Source organism: Corvus hawaiiensis, chromosome 2, assembly GCF_020740725.1.
Source record: "Corvus hawaiiensis isolate bCorHaw1 chromosome 2, bCorHaw1.pri.cur, whole genome shotgun sequence".
Classification (NCBI taxonomy): domain Eukaryota; kingdom Metazoa; phylum Chordata; class Aves; order Passeriformes; family Corvidae; genus Corvus; species Corvus hawaiiensis.
This window is the reverse complement of record NC_063214.1, coordinates 54,576,945-54,599,231: the sequence shown is the minus strand read 5'-3', so window position 1 is coordinate 54,599,231 and position 22,287 is coordinate 54,576,945. Positions and strand designations below refer to the sequence as shown.

The window sequence follows — 22,287 nt, the reverse complement described above, 5'->3', positions numbered from 1 at the left end:
TCAAGAGCTGTTGTGCAGTCAATAGTAGAGAATGATAAAAACAGATCAGACCTAATGGAGGACAGATCCATTTCTGCCTATTAGGAAAAACTGTCAGAATGCAATCTCTGGTTGCATTACAAAGATCCCACATCATCAAATCTGCAGGAGCAAGTTTAGGAAGAACCACAGTCATTGTCCTATTTAACTTTTCCTTCCTAGACCAGAAAAAAAAGATCATTTTATTACTCTTTCAGTTTCTAAATTTGCACCCTCCTCTCTTCTAGGAGACCAAATTGTGTGAATTCACTCATTTCTTTTGGCATTGCACAGGAAAAAAAAATAATTTCCCTCAGTACGCAGTCTATATCCTGACAGACAAAAATTAAAAGAGGTGTAGAAAAGTTCTCCTTCTATTTTCCAGACAGAAGACACAAACTCGTTGAGGTATCTTCATAAAATTAAAAATAGAATTTGTAGCACGAGTCAGAATAAATAACAATTTTCTTATAGATTTTCTAAGTTCCAAATGCATTAACAACTGTATTTCTTCTTCCTCTTTACTGTTTTGCAGGATTCAATAGAGATTTTTAGTGTGTGCAAAATTTTATTAGTTTTAACATGAGGAAAAAAAGATAACAAGCTTTGAAAAATAATGGCTTCTCTGATTGAAGAGAGCACACAAATCTATTTTCAGTTCTCTTCCCCCTCCTTAACTCTAACAGGAAAAAGTATTTGCCACTCAAACTAAAACTGTTGCCTGCATTCTTCAGCTGCAGATAAGTTCTTCCTATACCATCTGTATCAAATGCCATTAAGGAAGCTAATGTAATTACTAAAATACAAGTGGATATTTCCTGCATACAGCAAGGTTAAAAAGGTCACTGTTGAACTGAATGGAGTATATGGTTTTTACATTTGCTGTTCTTAGTACTTTTCTTCATGGTCTATTCTCAGTCCATTAAATATAGCCATCAAAATTCAGCAATTTGATGGCAACAATGACCACATATATGGATGCAAAAACTGGGAGCATCAAGTGCATGACCTTGGCTAATCTGGAATAAATGATGTATGCCTGGCAATTATCTTGAAATGCTCTGGTTTACTTGACTTCTATTTCAGTGTTCTTCTGTTGGCTCAAAGATATGCTAATTATTTCTTTTCACTATGACTTATTAATGTCTAAAAAAAGATTAATTTCAACTATACTGTTTTAGTCATGCCTGTGGCATTAATGAAGTCATGGGTTCAAAACCTCCAAGTCACCATGCCGAACTAGTCAGTGTGAATTTCCATTTTGAAGAAATATAATGTAGGCTGATAATATCAATTCAAAAAAAAAAATCCTTATGAAATAAGATCATGGTTTTGAACTTCTTTTTATTATTATTAATACAATGTGTGTATGAGTCTAACTGAATACCACCACAATTTCATCTGGTATTTATCAAGGTTTGGCTGCATTTTCTTTCAATGATTTTACTTTGTGTCAACTTAAACCTTTATTGGAACTGGAATCAATTGTAATACTAGCAAAAACAAAAGTTAAATGTTTTTATAGCTCATGTTCGACTTAGAAAAAAAGATGCAATTAACAAAACTTTAGGGCCTGCAGAAATCTTCCACTCAATTATAGCTTCTGCTTATCTGAAAAATCTCAGGTATGGCTAAGTAAAATGCTTGAGAAAGTTTAATCCATTTAACCCAGTTCAGAAAGAAAACTTGTTCTTTATTACTCCTCTACAGCATGTCATCAAAACTACAGAAACATTATATAGTAAAAGATGCTTATGAAAAACTACACACATGCTATTACATCCATTATTTTAGTAACATGTGAAAAGTGTGTAAAATGTACCTAGAGATGAACAAAACAACCTAAAACTAGAAAAAAAAGAAAATCACAAATCACTATAATTCTCTGTTGTAACTTTTATTTTTGTAAGGTAAGCTACTTTCTATTACCTAGTGATAGTCTTCCATGTACTTTAAACAAAACTGTATTGTTTCAAATTGTTCACTATAATGATGGGTGATTCATACTGTGATATCTCTTCCTATAACCCTCAGTGATTTCTGTGCCATGAGACAGAGTAGGAATTTTCTACCAGTAATTACCACTCACAAATTGGGTTTTCATTTTTGATAGACTATTCCCTTATACTTTGTTCAGCATTTGTTAGGAGTGGCACAACAAAGTTTCAAGGATATTTCTCACCGTGAACAAAAACTAAAGCACATTTTGGCTGTGAAAGTACTAGGAAAAAAGTGATGGTGATATTTTGGTTGGAAATGTGAGTTTTCCTTAATATTTATATGTTCTTTCTAACCCTCTTGCTTCTGCCAGCAAAATCTGGCAAATGATTTTTTTAAATATATTTCTAAATCCAACTTTTATTCAAAGAAATAACCTTAGGACTTCTTTTTTGACCAAAAAAGTTATTTGGATAATTTAAATCTACATTATTCCCTCTCTTCCATAGGCTGTCGCTCAGAGAAAATTAGATTCAAATTAACGTTTTTCATCAATTATCAAGTTGCTGGTGAGTTCCCTACAGATCAGAAAGGAGAGAGTATGGAGAGAAAATAGAAGATTGGTGAAAAATTTGAAAGTAAATGCTACGTATGCGAAACTTAAACTGAAACAACAGATGTTCTCATTCCAAACCATGCAATTATTAGGGGGAAAAAAGGACATATATTAAACAGAATGCAAATTTTTGCAAGATTACAGTCAAAATTGGTTTTAGAACCATACATATGTCACATATTTTCTAGGCATTTAAATTACACTAACAGTCTTAATTTACGAAAAACAAAGGCTGGGAAATATTCAGGATTCGCAGAGACTCTGCAGATGGAAAACCACAGCCATGTTGCAAAATAATTACAACTTTGCTTTTACTAGATGAAAGAAAACACTATTTCAAAGAACGTAACTTGCTAAAGTAACAAAGTCAGGGTCATGGATTTAACAATCCCTTCAGCAGCCTTGACTGACATTACCACCAACTCTAGGGACCATGAAGGATGGCTGTATTACTACTCCAGACCATTCTTTGTATGGGAAAATCTCCTTTACAGAACAGAAGAGCGACACGGAAAAATACAGCGAATGTGAATTTGACGCAACCCTTTTTAGTTGATCAAGACAGTTACAATTCTTAAAGGATGTTTTTTTATGGTGAAAGACACAAGCAATATAAGCAATATTCTTCTTATCTGCTACTTGGAAATCTAGGAAAGGTATCATCCAGATTGTCAAATGGAATACCTTTAATATTTTATCATAAATCTTTAGAACTGACATCTTAAGATAAACACCCTCAAAGAAACAGTGATAGGTCAACAAAACACCCCAGATTTTAATCTGTTCAAACCCAACACAAATGGCTGATCTCTTTTAGACAGATTTGTAAAATAAAACAGATCTTAATAATGGGATAATTAAAATAATAATTAATTAATTAAAAAATTAATTAATTAAAAAAATAAAAAAATTAATAATAATTAAAAGAGTAAGAATGGTATGTAATAGTTTCTTAAATTATTTTATTTAAATAAGAAAACCTAAGCTTCTTTACCACTGCCCTTACTAAAAAGGAATCTAAATGTGGGCTGTAAAACATCCAGATGGAATCGCAGAATGGCAAAAACCCATGAGAGTGTACCCACAGAGAAGGGATTTATTACAATGCATACATGATTTAGTTTTTAAAATTACAGACTTTCGTACTGTAATCCCATGAGCTGTAATGATATTGACAAAACTGTCGCTAGTGCCACACTACTCTGAAGAGTCCAGCCTTATGCTAACCTGTGGACAATTTTCCTTTAGTGTAATGGGATGCAAAATTCTCATTCATCACATGAGAAGGACACCACTTTATCTATAAAATAAAAACCACTACCACTATTCAGTTTAATATGCCAGGGAAGATTTTCAAAACTGACGCAGTTTTCCATTTAATGCCTGTGGTAATTTTTTATTTAGCCAGTGCTCCATCGGGATTTACTCAATATATGCATTTGTGTTTCACTGTTATTCTCTTAAAACAGTATTTCTTTGGACAGAACTCATTCCAAATATCTTCCAAATCTTTCCAAATATCGTGATGTAGTGAAATAATTTGCTTATCCAACTTCTATAACAGAACAGATCTAAAATGTACATCAATCTAGCACATATCGATTGAGAAATTGTTCTAATCAGAATTAACAACACAAAAACAAGAACACAAAAATATTCCTTTTATATAAAAGAATTCAACACAAATATTAATTACAAAAAACCAATTCCCTGTTAAATTTAAGTGAAGCAGATTTTTTTTTTAATGGTGTGACACATATTTACAAAAAATTAATTTCTAAAATAAATGTATTTCCTCCTCTTCTGAAGTCCTCTTCTAGACTACAGGTAAAAACACCAAAGTAGTGATCACACTGCACTGAAGCTGATCAAACTAAAATATCTCTAATCTTGAAAATGTCTGTAAAATGGAATTATTGCTTTTCTGTTAAAATGTACTGCGTTTTCAGGTAGACTTGAGTAAGTCATAAACATTTTATTTCAGCAGAATCCCGGAAAACATGCACAATTACAGGCTCTAGAAAATAATAAAAAAAAAAAATTATTTATCTAGAAAGAATCTCAATGAAAAGCATTCAATTTTTTTCCTCCAAAACGAAAAGTCTACTGTGAAAATTCCAATATTATCCTGAAAGTCTTCTGATTTCCCTCTTTATACTAAGATATCATTCAAATAAGTGGCTCAAAATTTTCATTAAATTTCTGCCACAGCTGCTGCCAGGGATATTTTATGTCAATGGAAGAAGTAAGAAAAAAATTAATCGATGAAGACATATAAAAAAATTAATTTAAACTGTGACAATTTTAAATATTTTTCAAGTTTTGTCATGTGGTATTTTCCTGTCATTCTTTTCCTGAAAAAGTTGACAATTTTGTAATTAAATTTGTAGAAAAATTACTAAATGAAAACAAGTGATACCAAAGAAGTTGCCACATACTCAATACATGGAAAAAAGAGATTTTATGTCCTACTGATCCCTCACAGGTCTCATACTTAAATGAAGAAACATCTACCTCTCCTTTCTCTTTTTTTCCTCAGTCCTTCACCTCCTCTCAAATCTGTGTTAGAAGAAACACATCTTGGAATTATTTCCTCAGTAGCGAATTATTTTCCAAGAACTATACAAGCAGAAATAAAGACATTCATTTCACTCACTAACACAAGCAAATGTTTATACTTTATACCTTCACTACAACAATGGTGCTTTCTCCTCATCTCAAGAACCTTTTCCAAGTCTTTCTAAAGTTGTCAAAAGGGACATCCTGGAAAAGATACATCAGAGGTATGACCCCAAATAAGTCTCTAGAATATCAGGATTTCCCTGAAGAGGCATTACTCAATGTTTTATTTTCTTCAGGCATGAAGTTTTATTTCTACTCCTGAAATTTATCAACTTTTTCTTAGCTTCAGTCTATAGCTTATTACTATTTGATGCCCTATTTTATGAGCTTATTCCTTTTTGTTTCTCTCTTCTTTTTGTAAACATAGGAATTACTTTTTGTTTTCTTCTTTCTATTATTTCCTTCTAGTTCTTTGTTACATTCTTTCCTATTATTAGGGGAGAATTATCATCATGGCATGACAAAACTGAAATATGTGCCTGGTGAATGACAAAAAAATGGTGGTAAGAAAAGGTTAAGCTGCACAGAAATAAAACCACTTACTCTATACTGATCCTCCTTACTTCCTTATATTTCTTTTCTTTAGCAACAATGAGGCCACACTTAACGAACCAGCGCAGCTACAAATAGGAAGTACAACAAAACCTCACTGAGCTCATGCAGCCTCCTAGATTTCTGAGGCCAAGACGACAATTATTTTAAGCAGGGTGATCTCCTGAGTAGCAAAACTAATTTTTTGTATAAAGATAAATGTTTCCTGAGAATTTGATAACAATGAAAAAAAAACCCTCCCTTTTCAAGCTGAACTTTGCTGACCTTAGTTGGCAGCTATCAGATCTTGCTTCTATCCTGAAGCCCTACTGACAAACGGTAATCATTCTGAAACAGTGCCTCTCAAAACACAAAAACCTACCACAGTCATAGATCTCTAGAAATAACTTGTATTTCTTGTGTTTCAGTTTTCTTTATTTACTTGACAGTAACATTGTTATGGACTCTCCCTAGACCTGCTTTGACATCACTTTGCCATCTTAATTTGACATATCACAACTGTCTCTGTTGTCTGACAAGTTCTTTCAGCATGAGGGTTTCTCATTGCAAGAAAATCTCCACAGACAAGAAGTATAAAAAGACTGAATCATAAAATTCCACACACCATCAGACAAAAATATGACATAAGAGAATAGATGTTTAGCAGATCTCAGGATCTGTTTTTGAAGGAGGTAAAATTTAACATAAAGTTGCACTGAACACAGTAAAGATATAGTATCTTAGTTCTTGCAAAAATAAACCCAGGTATGTAGGGAGTCTGTTAACATCTAGGTAAATCAAGCTAGATGGTTCATTAATGCTTATACTATAAGTAACACTTTTTTTTCTATCAAAAAAGGCTCTAAAAATGGGTATACTTTTATCATTCAAGTGTAGTAGTTTCTCAAGTTAATTAAGACTACAGTTTTTGTGCAATATTCTTTTTTTAAGCCTTGAAGGCATGGAAACAAGCAAATCTATATCCAACGGGATGAACTGAAGAAGTGCCTTTAAATGATCAGGACCAGTAAGGAAATTCGGTAAACTTGGTCACTAATTAAAATGTTTCAGTCTGGGTCATAAGAACAGGTAATAAGCAGAGAGAAAATTAAGGAATATATAAGGAAAAACTGTGACCAGCCCTAATGAGATTAATTTTGTAAAGAACCTGATCACAGAACTCAGACTACATGGAAAAGGATTATTTTACTATGTCTCATGAGAAATGCATCTTTCAGGGCAATATCTGATACAGAGATGTTATTTGCACCCTATAGATTACCAGAGTCAGGTAGTTCTCTGGAAAACACTGCCGGTGTAATAAAGTAGATTGATTCAGTTTTTAAGCCTTTAGAGGACAAGGGCTGGGGCAAATACCAGCCTAACTGTTTCAAGTCCAAAATCAGGCAGAGTCCCCTGCTGAGTTCTGAATGATGAATTAAGTGGAATAAGAACCAGAGAACTTCTGCCTGTGGAGAGCTTCAGTCACAGCATGAACATCCTGTAGATACTGAATACCTTTTTGGCATACCACCTCGTTTTTCTTTGGACCTGGACAGTAGAGGAGAAAATAATAAGGGGGAAAAAGGTGGCTGTTCTAAAACAAAAATATTGTGCAACTCAGTCCAGTGTTAACATTCAGCACTGCTGTATACCTGATATGATGAGTCCACCTACAGGCTGTGTTACAGCAGTGCCTGCACATGTTAAGACCTTTCTCCAGAATCTTTTAAAAAATATTGCCTTGAAATATCTTTAAATAGCTCTCTTGCTACTTTTTTTTTTTTTTGGTAGTAGTTTAGTAGGAAAACTCACTAAAAAATGTATTTTCGAGTAAAGCTGAAAGTTAAAGCAAGAAGAAAGACAGAAACTGGATGCTATTACAACAAAGATGGACTATCAAGGAGGGTATCAGGGAGATGGACATCAGGGAGGGTATTTTTCTATAATCCTAAGTCTAAAAGACCAGTCCTTTCTAGGCATTTTGGCTTGCAACCGGAATACAGGCTACTAGCTTGAGAAAGAAAGTGGCTTGTGACAAAGTGGCTAATACTCTGAAGTGAGACCAAAGGATTACAAATAACCAACTCCTTTCTTAATCTTTAAAGGCTCCAGTATTTTGTGCATTTCCTTATGTGCATTAAAACAACAGCAATTGGTACTCTTTGGTTCCTAATAATAAAAGTTTTATAAAAGCACTTTCAACAGTAATTTAGTAACCTCAAACATCTAGTGGCTTCTACATTTTCAAGGATAACTTTCAGAGTTTCTTTCCAGCAAACCTGACTACTTAGCACTGTTACCAGCTTTTGCTTTCCTGAAGGCATGTATTTATTATTAATATTTTACATCTGCATTCTCCTAACTAAACTTTATAATTAGTCTCACAATTTCAGTAATTTTTTTCTCCATTGTCAAAGCAACAGAAGAACCCAAATTTCTGTCTAATGGGAACTCCTCACATTTTGGGTTGTAAAGACATCTTGATTATTAATCAATGCAATAATGATAATATAATCAACGACACATAATCTGAGTGCCAACAATTTCTACCCTTAAGTTACACTGGGACCACACAAGTCAGAGACAGAGGAGAGGGCATGAGCAGTTAACCTCTGTTCCATAGTCCAATACATCTTAGTAAGTGTCCAACTCATTAGACAGGGATAGAGTGGCTCATATGTGTAATTAATTATTGGCAGGTTTACTTTCAAAAAGGTGCCAGATGCTATGCATTTCCTAGTTGCTATCTGGATCTCTGATCTCTAATGTTTCCTGCCATGTTAAACATCTGTTCAGAACATACTTCTGCACACAGGAACTTCAGTAAATCAAGAGTTAAATCAAAATCAAATGAATGTGTATCCTCTTTCTGGCATTTATAATGATATCCCTTTAAAGATGTCATAAAGGAATATTATGTGAAAGAAAAATGTTCTGTAACTTGTGTTGGGGTCATTATAGTTTGAAGATTTCAATGTGGATAAATAATAGAGACTTCTTTTGTGGTACCTGCTCTTCAGTTCTCTGAATTGGCATCTGTCTTGTCACTAGTAGCACACTAAAAAAACTTTGGAAGTTGCAAAGCTTTGAACCTCGACTCTCTGGAGTAGTTGTAAATAAATAGGTAGATTTGAATATACATTTAGCCCTTCAGCATTTCTTTGTTCCTACCATACAGACTTCTGGAAAACTGGTGTTGTTTTCTGTCTCCATGTGTACCTGACTCATTGATGTTTTTAGTAAAATCCATGATCAGCCCCAAAGTGTGTGCAGAAACATGAGTACACTGTGGAGCCTTTCAGTAAGATACTATGAGCTAATCATACCAACCATAGACCGGGAATTTCTTAAAACAAATTTCTGACATGTCTATAAATAGCAGTTTGAAATTCATGACCTTTATATTTTTCCTGCTTATGAATGGATTACAACATGTGCAGGCAGGTTTTCAATCAGCAGCAGGATTTTAAATTATATCTATTGGAGGATTTCATGCCCTGTTTCAAAATGACCTATGGCTTTCTTCATGGTAAAATCCTAATCTCGCAAATTCCTTGCAGAAATTCTTGAAGTAAAAAAGGAAAGCACAAACTAACTTACTGAAGAAAAGAATTATCTGTAAATCATTATTATTCCAGCCTCATTATCTAATCAGGGGTTAATTTCAGACAGGAGTGAAATTCTTCTGGGATCTTTTTGCAAGTCTTTATAGTGAAGATAAAAAGAAATCTATAAATAGGAATCCTACCACAAACTCAGGAAAACTGTCTTACAGAGGACTGGGTCAGGAAATTCACTGGATTTAACTACACAGTGCTAAACATGCAGCATCACCTCTCCTAGACAGAGAAGAAGGTCCTAGACAGAGAAGAAGGTACACTTAGACATCCAGGGCACACAGAAGGAAGGAGTGGGATGTGGCACGGCAGAGAAGTACATTACGAACTTAGCCTTGCAAATCAATTCAGAGTTCCTGACCCAGTACAAACCAAATAATCCATAAGGTTCCTCATCCTTACTGAGCAGAGTGACCATGTCCAGTGAGATACCTATTGAAAATGACACTGCCCTGACCTCTCCACAGAAAGTTTTAACATTCACCTTGATTTCTAACACGGATTCCCCGATGTCTAATAGGGCTGAGTTCCTACTGCTCCCTCAGTCCTGCTTGATCAATTGCTTTCCTGCTCCTTATGCTGCAATACCTATAGTGTTGTATGGATACCATATATTACACATCTATTACAAAAGAATTGGGTGCAATTATTTTGAGTTACTGTTCAGTTCTCCCTTCCTTTACTAAACAATGATGGCATATCTCATACAACAGCGCAGAGCAAATATTGAAGGTAAGAAACACACCCTAACCCAAAAGAGGGTATCTTTTTTCTAAACAGATATTTCTATTTGGGAATACTGTGTAAAAATAGCATCTTTTAAGCAACCTCTGTTAAACTGTCTGAAACTGGCCAACATATTAAAAATTATCAAGGGACTGAAAGGCTGATCCTCCTCAGCCAGTGGAGGCTGAACATAAGTTTCTTGTTCTCAAAAAAATCAGATTAAAGTACATATAAAGCTATGAAGTCATATAATTGCAAGAGCTCTCTGAAATCTGAGACCAAACTATAGCTGGCAGGAGTCTTACATGAGGCTTCCGTGAAAAGACAAACTTCATTATGCAGACAAAGGAGAAAATATCTCATACTAAAATGGGCTTCAAGGTAATGATTAAAGAACTTCTTATATAAAAAAATGAAAATCAATTAGTATATATACACACATGACCACATATATAAAAATTCAGAAGAAAGGCTTATTTCACAGTGATATAAGCACTATCTTTGATGCCTAAAGGAAAAATGATATATTCTTGACTGCATCTACAGTTAAGATGCAGTCAGCTGCAGAAGGAAAAAACCCCACTGTTTTCTTACTGATTTCTGCAGGTGGCTAGCTGACACTGGAGTACACCTGTCTATCACCACGTGAACAAATGCAGTCATGACAATGTTAAAACAAATTAAGGTTAATGCAGACTATCATTCCTTGCACGATGTGGCACAGAGAAAATGGCGATTCACATGCTTGAAAGTCACAAAGAAGCTTCAAAAGTATTCAGAAAATACGTGACATTTTTCCTCTTGAGAAGTTGGATTGAAGACGATATTTAAAAAAAAAAAAGAAAATAATCATAATGACTACAAGTAATATCAATTGCAATAATTGTAAGCTCTATTAAAGTTTTCCAATTATATTTACCCTCATTAGGAATTCTGTTGGTGGAAAGGCTACGGCATCCTGTAGTATTTAACTTCATTTTATCTCTTCTTTTTGATACATCGACCATAGAGAGCTCCTTACATTAAACTCCATGGCATTTATCTCCCATCCATCAATCACTCTTGTGCCCTGCTCTTGCTGCCTCTGCAGTGTGTGCATCTTTATTGAAGTGCTGACTATAGAACCAGGTAGTAGGAGTTTTACCAAATTTGAGCACAGAAATCACATCACCTCCTCATCTATTCTTCCAAGACACTGGAAAAGTCTTTGTTGCCTCAGCACTGAGCTAAGGGAGCCAAGCATCCCAATTATTTTGGCAATCCCTCCATTCTTTGCGTGGATTTGTCCCTCATCTCCTACCCTCTAGGATGGATCTAAGTCTATGTTCTTTGCTCCTAGGAGTTGGACTCAGCATCCAGATATGTTGAAATCTAGCTTTTTCTTGAGTTTTGGTTAGTCCAGAAAATGATTCAGCACATTTCTCCAATGCAATGCCTTCGTTTCTCATTTTGTGTATCTTCACCTAAGCACTTAGTTTTGCCAGGAACAATTCAACACTATAAAAACACTGTTAATAAAAATAGCAAAATAGGATGAACAACTGGATTATAGAAAATTCAGCACCATGAATAGCTTAAGGTTTTATTTACATGCTGTTAATTTGAGTTAATACTAATTTTAAAAGCATAACATTATTTATGTATTCCTTTCCCCTCTTAGTTGCTAGTATTTATTAATTTATTTATTTTGTTCAAAATGTTGGCTACATGCTGTCCTACAGACTAGAAGGTCAATTACTGTAGTTTTAATCAGTTGAAAGAAAGCATGCCTGGACACACAAACAAAAATATTTTGGATGTGGCAGAGTGAGATAAATGAATGTGAGAATAATATGTACAGGGAAAAAATGTTCTGCAAGAACATGCATTTTTCCACTTTATAGCATCTGTCCTCCTGAACACGGAAATACAAAGGTTCTGAAAATTCTCTAAGAGAAACACAACGGGCATGTTAAGCTCCAAAAAAGTAAACTTTCCCCAGAGAGTATAACGGATTTCTGAGTGACCATAATATTTTAAGGAAAATGGTCATCCTGCTTTTCCTAATACAAAATTCAGTATTCTTCAAGGAAATCAGAAACTAATTGTGCCAGTATTGGTAGATGCCACAGTGATGACACACTTGAGGTCTTAGGGAGCTTTTAAAGTAGTGTCATTTAGCACCCAAGTTCTATCTGTGGCTTCCAAAGGAATGTTTTGGACAATTTTTCAATTGTTTCAAGAAGTCTCCTGTCAAACATGATACAAAGCTAGTCCATCACCACCTCTACTGAATATTTTCATAGGGCCACGTGGTGAGTTAATGAGGAGAAACAGATTCTTCTCCTATCAGTGCAAAAACATTCTGTCATCTGACTTGAATTGTGCCTGTATCAGAAACATATCACATGTACACCAAGGAATTAATCTGAGATCCTTTGGACAAGGGCTACCTGGCTGACCTTCTCCCCAGTAAATGACATAGCAAAGTAAAAGCATCGGTGAAGTTTCTTTGGTACCTCACTCGAGAGAAGGGAAAGCATTCTATGTGACTGTGTTTCAACTGTGAGCCTACTGACACGCCAAGAATAGCTGCAGTGGAAATACTTTTATCCATCTGTGCTTGACAAAAAGAGGATATAGCTTTTCTTTCGACTATATATCAGATTACACTTGCCTGTAACATTTTCACCTAAAAGCTAGAGTGTTGTAATGCACTTTACATGGAGGGAATTTGCAGACCATATGGAAACTAGTTAGTGAAAACATATCTGTGCAAGTGTTAAATGGAACTCCACAATGAGCTCCATTGCTAAGCTCAAATATGTGACCTATACATATTGCATGTTTGTTTCCAATTAGATTCTGTACGGACAATTTTAACCTTTGCAATTTCTGTTCTCAGAGGCATTGGAAGAACCTCAGTTGACAAACCACAGCAGTGTTGGGCTGGTTCTGGTGTACTTTCTTTGAAGCTGTTTGCATTCAAATGCCAATAAGTCCTTTTTAACCCATCACTGAGGATATTTTCCACTTATACAATATTCTGAGAAGGTGATGAAACATTTGAAACTCAGTTGAGTGTAAGATACCTTTGAAAAAAAAACTAGTTTTGGAAAAAGGGGCAGGTAACTATTTCAGTAATTAGTAATTCAGTAATTTTAGTGGAGTAAATAGATGAGGAGTTTTACCAGTAAGTAAGGTTCCTCTGTTACCAGTCACATTTGGGAATTTACCAGAACAAACAAGAAAAATGAACAATTTCAAGTATTAGTGGCCTAAGTTTTTGGTGTGGACTGACCAGATCATTGCAGCCTGTTCATTTTAACTCTATTCAAAAGTTAAGAAGCCATTAAGATATTAAGTATAATTTACTCAAACAATAGATCAGCCAGTCAGATCAGCCAGAATGATGATAAAATGATGTGAAAGGATATGACTGCAAGATTTTTCACCAAAGGTTTGAGGCAGCTGAGCTACTACAAAAAGGTGAAATCATAACTAAGTTGTATAGACATTTCCAAAAACATATTGACAACATCTATCTAAAAGCACCAGATATTCTTGAAAGTTTGCATAATTAAATTAACCTGTTTTAAAAGTATTAAAATTAATTTTGTTTTCTGCTCCCATTTATTTTGTGCTCTTCAGTATTTACAGTCAGCTATAAAACTGTGTACATTCTTACCAAATCTGAAGATGATTTAGCATTTCTTACACACACACACACACACACACACACACGAACACTAGGAAGAGCTTCAGGAAAAAGTAGATGCCATCAAGCATGTCTGACAGTATTCATATTTTAGCAAAATCTGATAGGGAAAAACTTCATACCATAAGGAGGTTTCAAAAACAGCAAAGAAGGAAAGGTATCATTATGTCAAGCTTGAAAGTACATGCTTCACAGGACACAACAGATATTTTTTATGGTGATCAATTTGAAAAACAGACGAGTGCCTTAAGACTTAATTATATAGAGTTTATTTCCTCCTTTTTGATTCTTATAACTAAAACCTTTACATATAAAGTAACAAATTAAACCATTGCATATAAAACTGTCAAGTTAATTACCGCTTGCCAGTAAAAAAAAATCAAATGTCAATTATCAAAGCCCCACAGAAAATCTATGCACTCTCATATCTTGAATTACACCACTAAAACCCTCTGTTTCACACAGTCATTACCTGGAGAGCACTTTCAAGTACTTCAAGACTACCACTGGCTTTCAGTAAGCAATGAGAGGAAACTTCTCAAAGTAAATAAGGAGAGAATTTGGAATTCTCTTTCAAACGCAACTTAACTAGGCAAGAATTCAGTTTAGTTGAGAACAAGGGTCTCATAGGAGCAATGAAGAAAGAAAAGATCAGAAGCACACAATGACTACAAAAGCAACTCTCTGAATCCTCTGTTAAGAATAAAAAAAAGCCCAAGTACTTCAGAGGTAGCAAAGAGAAATTCAATTCTTGCACTGCAAAAATCTATGGTGTGCTTGGATTTTTTACTTCACAGATTGCTATTTCAGTATCTTGGTAAGAAAGGACTACTTTTTAGAAATCAGGAATGAGAAGGTCAGACATAACAGTAAAGAAAAATGATGGGAAGGACATTACTTGTTTTGGAACTCAGTGGTTCCAATGTTTTCTGACTCTGAATTGGGTGGCTAAGTCACAGATGGGGCAAAATCTGGAATGACATTCCAAACAGTTATCAGAAACATTCTACAGCAAACAAATCATGTTTCTCTCTAGATAAGCAGTGAGATAAAATACTGCCATATAGTTGTGAGGTTCCTGTGACCTCTAGCTTTTCAGTCTTTGTTGTATCCTGGGAACTGTTGTAGCCTTGTTCATGCTATGGATCTGATCAAAAAACAAAATCAGAACAATATCAGCGAAGAATTTTTTTAATTAGGTAAAACCAAGACAATTTTAGTCATATTTTATAAAAACTATAGTGCAATTAATCAATTGCCAAATGGAAAAGGATAATGCTGCTACAAATTTTGCAACCAACTTCACTGAAATAATATATTTAATAATGTAACCCATCAATTATCTTACAGTTATCTCCATGTAAATCTCAGACCATTAACTTCAGGTGTCATTAAGTGAGAAGTACAACTTATTCACAGTTATAAAATTAACATTATAAATACCTGAAGCTTCTGAGTATTACTAAGCTACTATACCATTCCTTGGTATTATTAAATGATAATATTATTTAACAACAGGAAGAAAAAAGAAGAAAAGGTTCTAGAAAATTTCAGTTACAAGATGTAAATATTTCTAGTAAGAAGAGCCAACACTGTGAGATGTAATCATGGAATTACCATAGAAAAACTGTACGCTAATATTTAGGTAAAACACATGTATAATAGAAGACATTTTGGAATTTGAACACAAAGCTATTTTTTCTGTGTAGACCTTCACATATTATAAGCCTTTTCAGAATGAGGCTTTTTCCTCTCAATAAACAACAATACTGCATAAGAACAACCCTGGAACCCTGGAAGGAAAAAATTTACCTGGCTGTATATTCCTCTGAACACATGACCTGGGAGCAGCACATGGTCATGCAAATTCCCCCTTCACTATTTTAGCTGCATTAGTACTGATTCACTACTTCACACGCTTGCCATATTTGCACTTCCTGCATAATTTCTGCATTACTTCCTGCCTCATTTATGAGGCAAATTTTCTAACTATGATGTAGCAAAGACACCACATAAACCCCATAAAAATCCTTGAAAGTGGTCAAGGATACTTTGAAATTTATCACTTTTTATTCCCCATCTAGAGACAGCTCTATACGTGCCTGTGTGGATACAGCTGACCAGCCTGAGGAAATAACAACCCTACCAAATACAAATACATGCATCAATAATGTTGGAACATGGTCTTCTTTTTACTTTCTTCTGTGGGAATAGATTACACTTTTTAATTGTATTTCCACTGGTTTCTCAAAGTCAGGCTGAAGCACTGAATTATTCTGAGGAGAGAAAGGCAAACTATAGAGAGGATTTTGCATTGTAAGGTGACAGGATATATCTTTACACAGCATCTCAGGGGAAAAAAAGGGTACAAAAGCTACCACTTTTAATTTCTTTAAATGAAATTAAATGCAAAGAAGTGAAATCACAATGTATTAACAACTGATTAATTTATTTATCAAAAATAGTTATATAAAGTCTAGTGAAAATAAAAAACTGTTCATATGAAATTAATAATAGCTAAAATAATATAATCTTATTACAGAAACAGTACCTTCAATCAACAGCTCTTGTCCATGGCTGCCTAATAATGTTCGGGACAGGAAAGGGGCAAAATCAACAAAAATTTCTCGCAGGAGAGGGGCCACTTTTTCTAAAGCTCTTTCAAGCTTTGCAGTGATACTGTGAAAAAAAAAAAGAGACCATGATTGTAAGAACACTTCACAATAGAAGTTAAACTATGTCAAATCACAACAGTTTTTAGAAGTTTCTGTAAGCTTTTTTAGAAAACAGGATGATCATAATTTGATTAAACTTTACAGATTTTAAATGGCTTTAAGTAAATGGAAATTTCATGTCAGAGTCAGCAGTGTGTCAGCCTCATAAATTCTACAGTATTTGCAGAGTACTCCAGAACAAGTAAAATTTTAATTATCCTTTTTAAACATGATATCAGATTCAAGTATAGGTCTATTTCACCATCTCAGATTATATCTGATTTTACACACATTTGAAATCTTGAAAAGAGAATCTTTTTATTCACCAAAACAATCACAAGCAACTTGCTTGCTTATTCAAGCTTTCAAATAATAACATTTGATATTGCAAGGCAGCATATGACAACGTGTCCTAGCACAGATATCAAGAGAACCAATATTCTTTTATTCAACTTTGAGGGAACATGATCCCAGGTAAATCCCTTTGCCTTTGCATTTAGACTTCTCTGCCTGCTGAGGCTGTTTGAAGCATGGTATGGTCCTTAATTTTTTCTTGTACAATGAGAAGAGGTGGTGTGACTTCTGTTTGCTTCTTAAATACCAGAAATAATACTCCTTTTTCTGGGGATACAAACTAGCGATAGTCTGAGAATGTCAGCAGTGTGCTAAGGACTGGACTCTTTAAGGTTCCTTCTTCCCTTTTAAAACTTGAAAGATTGTAACACCTTTGCCCACTGGAACTCTTACACAAAGATTAAAAACCTGCTGTGTTATCTTAAAGAAGTAAACGATTACTTTAAAGTGGAAATGAACTTACATACATATTCTGGTCTACTGAGAATTTTTGCTGTTCTTTTTCAGATTGCTGATTGGCTGCAGGGGTTTTCATTGTGCTTGCATTATGGCACTAATATATTATTGGAAATCAAAAATGCAATTACAGGAAGAAGTTACATGTATTGACAGAATGTAAGAGAATGAACACTGACATTTAGATTTTATACTTTACTAACTATAAGCACTAAATAAATGTGGATGTTTTAACTCAGATCACTTGAAGATCTCTATGTTTAAAAAGAAAGCTGATGTTATAAAAACATTGGAAGCTCTCCTTCATTAGCCTGAAATTATTTTACTGAACTTCTAAAGTGTATTCTCTTTCAGTGTGCTGTCATCCATTTTAAAATTCAGATAATGATTTTCTAATGCTCTAAAGGATGGATTAATATCAGCAGCCTTTTAAGGCTGTTTTAAAAAGATTATTTGAAATGAACTTCACTGTGGGAAAGCCTCTATTGACTATAGTTGAAATGCAGGTGACTAGCTTAGAGTTTTTAATTTTCAACATGAATCTAACCCAAGCTTTTGCTGATAAGAGATAAAAAACCTCCTAGATTAACCTAGACTTACCTAAATCATATTTTAAAATATACTTTTACTATAAATAGTTTTATAAAATCCCTAATTTCAAAGTTAACTCTGAAAATTTCATGTAACATTGAAAAAAAATTTCAAGTTCCTATGTTTTTAAATTAAGACCAATTTTTACTTAAGAATCAAGCAACATTGGAGGTACAGGTATGCTATTAATCAACACCTTGGATGAGCTACTAATAAACAACTTCTTATCAAATGGACAGCTGATAGATCTTGTTTACTATGGACATATTAATGGACAATTTGGAATAGTATTCTGTAAAAAGATGAGACCAAAGGTTAGCACTTTTTAAAAATGCATATCAAAGGACTGAATTTGATATTTAGATAGTAAAAGAAGAAAAGTTCCTGGTGCATTTGCATATTGAAAACTGAGTAGAGTTCTGGTCCTTCAATTCCAAAAAGAACAAGCAAAATCAAGAAATAAATCTACACAGAGATTCCAAAAAATATTTTGGGGAAGTAGGTGACCTATTCACTGCTTTTTCTGTACTCACACATACAAATGAGAGAGACTGAACCTATTCTACAGCTGTTTCTAACATTTATTATATCTTATAAAGCATACTGCGATCATTAGGGAATTCCCTATGGAGATTAATGTAACTATTTTTCATGACTGAATGAAGAGATTTTAAGGGGTTTTTGTGAAGAAATAATATTTTTTTTTCGTCCTCATTTCTGGACCTTCAATGAAAAGAAATTCTTAATAGCCCCCAAATTCTAGATTATTTAATTTGCAGATTAAAGACAACACACATCAGAAAACAGGCTATAGAAAAATATATATAACATATAATATATATTGCTATAATATTTACTATTATATACATTTATAATTTTTATATAAAGGTATATATAATTTATATATAGAAAGGTGATAAACTGTGACAGAAAATATTGAAAGACCAAAATAAAAAAAACACTTTTAAAACTGTGAGCAAAAAGACCAAATAATCCCATGGGAGGTTCTTACTACCTCCTGCTTGAACTGGTCACAAGAAAGTGCGAAGAGGATGAGGGCATACACTGTTCCAGTCCCAGGTATGCCACCTTCCCAACTTCATTCCAAGACAAACCTCTACCTCCAAACCAAGACTATTAAATGTCTAAGAGTCCAAGATTATTCTCCTTCTCACTTTCCTCTGCTCAGTCTACAGCCATAATCAGATCTTCCTATGCAGTTGCTATAAGGGAAGGCTTAGATACGTTACCTTTCATGTCACACGATCTCTCCCCACAAACAACTCTAATTTTTAGTCTCATAAAAGCTATAACATGAGGAATTTATATGACATAACAAAAAAAAAAAAAATTATCAAAATAAAGGTCTAGTTGTTTCTTAGGCAGAAGAGGTGGAGTTGGGAGGGTGGGCAGAAGAAAGGAAAAAAAGCCCAGAAGACATTCCTTGGGTTGAATAGATTTTGTCTACATGTTGGTCACCTATTCAGTTACTCCTCAGAATACAACAACATCTGAGTTGAAATTCTGAATTCAAAATTTTATTTACAGATTTTGCAACTCAATTTTTTCTTTGATTCCAGGAGAAAAAAATTAAAAATGCTTGGGAAAGCACAAGACCATTGCATTTGTTATAATAGCTGAAAAAGAAACTAATTAATGATCCAACAGAATTTTAACATATCTATTTAATTTTAACAAATTTTAACACGCATATCTCAATTTTGAAAAAGATTTGTCCCTCTGTGAAGCATCGTCTTCGCACATGAAGACAAGAAGCAACAGGAGTGCTTTAATTACACCACAATTTTATTAACTTGCCTCATGAAACAGTCAAGCAATAAATAACATCATACAAATGACCACTCTCTCCTTGAATATTTGCATCTTTTTGGAGTGGAACCAACAGCCCTTCTGCCTTCAGCCTGTGCCTGCACCCATTGCTGCAATTCCACCTGCACAACTTATCTGACCCTTCAGGTAGGACCAGCAAAAAAAGGAATTTTTTTCACTGTGTTCCATCACTGAAGCACTGTTACTTTTTAATGGGTTATGTAGGGCCCCTGATTTAGATTTATTTCCTTCCCAGTTTATTAGGGAATGCAATCTCTTGTTCATGAGCTTCTAAGCTTGACAACTCGTAAACAGCCTATGAACACCGAGCTTGCTGTCTGCATTCCAATGTTCTTACAGCCATGCCTTGCAGTGGCCAGCCATCTAAAGAACACTTGGCCACTCCTTAGTATGACTCATGTCAGCTTTTTAGGGCAGATGCGTGTGCACCTTGAAAAGGTCAAAAATTTGTCCTTGAAGTGCTGCAGCAAAATCTTTACACAATAATAACTATTATACAAGATATTTAATAGGAATTTCAGAGGGCATTTTCCTGGCTGCCAGTCAGGGCAAGAGAGGTATTAGCTACCCATGGGCATGAGTCTCTTGAAACACCAACTCAGACTGGGTGCCCCATTTAGTGAGTTACACAAGTACAGGTCTGGTTTTGTCCTGTCCAGTTTAACGCAGGCTTTCATTTGCTCGGGAGAGGTTGAGTCTCTCCTTCCACTTCCTAGTCTTCCATTACCAATCTGTATGATCATTATTGAATAAAGAAAAAAACCACCCAGCTGAAAAATTACTTTAATGAAGTTTTAGTGTCTGGCATAGTTTGAACAAGTTAGACTCCTCAGTTGAAAAACTCAGACTTTTCAGTGAAGTGTTACTTTAGTGTATATATCCTTAGTACCCAAAAAGTATATACAATGTAGCATATGTATAACTACAGAAATGCACATTAAATCACTTAATTTTTTAACAGTATTTTAGGAAGAGAAAATATAATTAGTATTAAAAGATAGAACTTGTGTACCTCATGTTTTCAGCTGAATCCTCTGGCATTGGAGCAACAGTTTGGACAGCTGGCAGATTTTTGCTGGTAGCACCATTCACAAAGCTGGATGACGAAGAGGAAGAAGAAGATCCTGAGTCTACTGCACCTGTCCCCCAAAAAACACAAACCTTAATTCAGTCTTAAGAAACAAAACTTTAAATAGTCCTTGTATTATTAATCTACTTCTAAGTATGGAAATAATGCTATTTATTCTAACATAGTGAAAACCTTTCCATTGGAGTATCATAAAAATTAATACCTTAACTTTGCTGGTATAAAAATAATAAGCTTGAAATCTATTGAAAATCAGGAAAAATATATCCTTATCTCATTTCCATTATTCCCAAATTATATTCCAAAGTTGAAAATAATTTTACATCATCCTGTAAAGCAAGATCTTTCTAAAATAAAGGTATATTTAAGATGAGCTTGAGTTGAGAATAGAATTATAAATATTTCTTAAAAAAAATTTCTATATGCATACTTGACTGCCCAGTTGCAACTACAGGCAGAAAATAAAATAGAAATTAAAAAATGACAGGGAAGATAGAAAACGTTTATCACTTCAGGAAGTAATGGGGGAAATTAGTGCCTGGGGAGTATTAAGACTATAATTACAATTTTTCTGTTTCCTTCCTTGAGTCAAGGAGAATTGTAAGATCTTAAAAGTAAGAAGGGCAGTGGGGGTATCATTTCAATGGGTTATGAACAGCTGCCCAGAAAAAAAGATGCACACAGAGCATACATTTATACTTTAAGTGATCTGGGTCAGAGCTAAGGGCTAAACTTAGCCTCTAAATGCCAATCTATCATGTTTGCTGAAACGGCACTGTGAGTTCAGCCTCTCTGAAGCAAACCAGCAAAGGCTCAGAGAGGCCATGAAGAGCGAGAGTGCTGTGATAAATGCTGTCCCTGTTCTGCATAGCCCTTCTGCAACACATCACTGCAAAAGAGGTAGCTACAAACAGTCTTGTAGTTGGAGTTCAAAGCCTGAGGGACTGCAATGCTACCAGAGAAGAGGCTGACAGGCAACAAGATTTATCCAAGTTAGCATTGAGGGGTGAATAACCCCAGTTTAGAGATCAATGGCCATTTACAGAAATGATAATTGTTAACTCCCTCTTTCTGGTCAGTTTTAGCAGTTGATACATCATTGTCCTTTGCATTACACAGGTATATATTATTTTTCAGTTTCCTGCAGAGATCTACAAAGCAGTTATGGTTTCTTGACTGCTAAAGTAGTCAGGCAGTAGTGAAGTAGAGGTCAAATGCTGGTAAGTATGAAAAATACTCTGTCAGCAGGAATGAATTTTTTTTTTTTTAATTTGCCTTTAGATTTTTTTTACTGATAAAAGAATTAAGGTAAATATTGGAATTTTAAGTAGCTCATTTAAGAACATTTACATTCAAAATAGTATCAAAATGCAGTAGGATTTACTGGGCTTGCTGACACTAAAGTAGCTGGTGAGGTTCAGGATTTAGATTAGGAACTGATATAGGCTCTTTTTTTAATAATGGGA

General features: G+C 34.4%; 1 protein-coding gene across 12 annotated transcripts in view; it reads right to left on the bottom strand.

The window, feature by feature from the left end:
* The window catches only part of NBEA (neurobeachin), a 467,485-nt gene that overhangs the window by 251,605 nt on the left and 193,593 nt on the right, over positions 1-22,287 (bottom strand). For all 12 annotated transcript variants that reach the window (XM_048295094.1, XM_048295084.1, XM_048295082.1 and 9 more), the window contains 2 exons: positions 20,747-20,873; positions 16,320-16,447 (listed from right to left, as the gene is read on the bottom strand). In XM_048295094.1, coding sequence (XP_048151051.1) covers positions 16,320-16,447; positions 20,747-20,873 — 255 coding nt within the window. The remainder of the gene's footprint in view (positions 1-16,319; positions 16,448-20,746; positions 20,874-22,287) is intronic.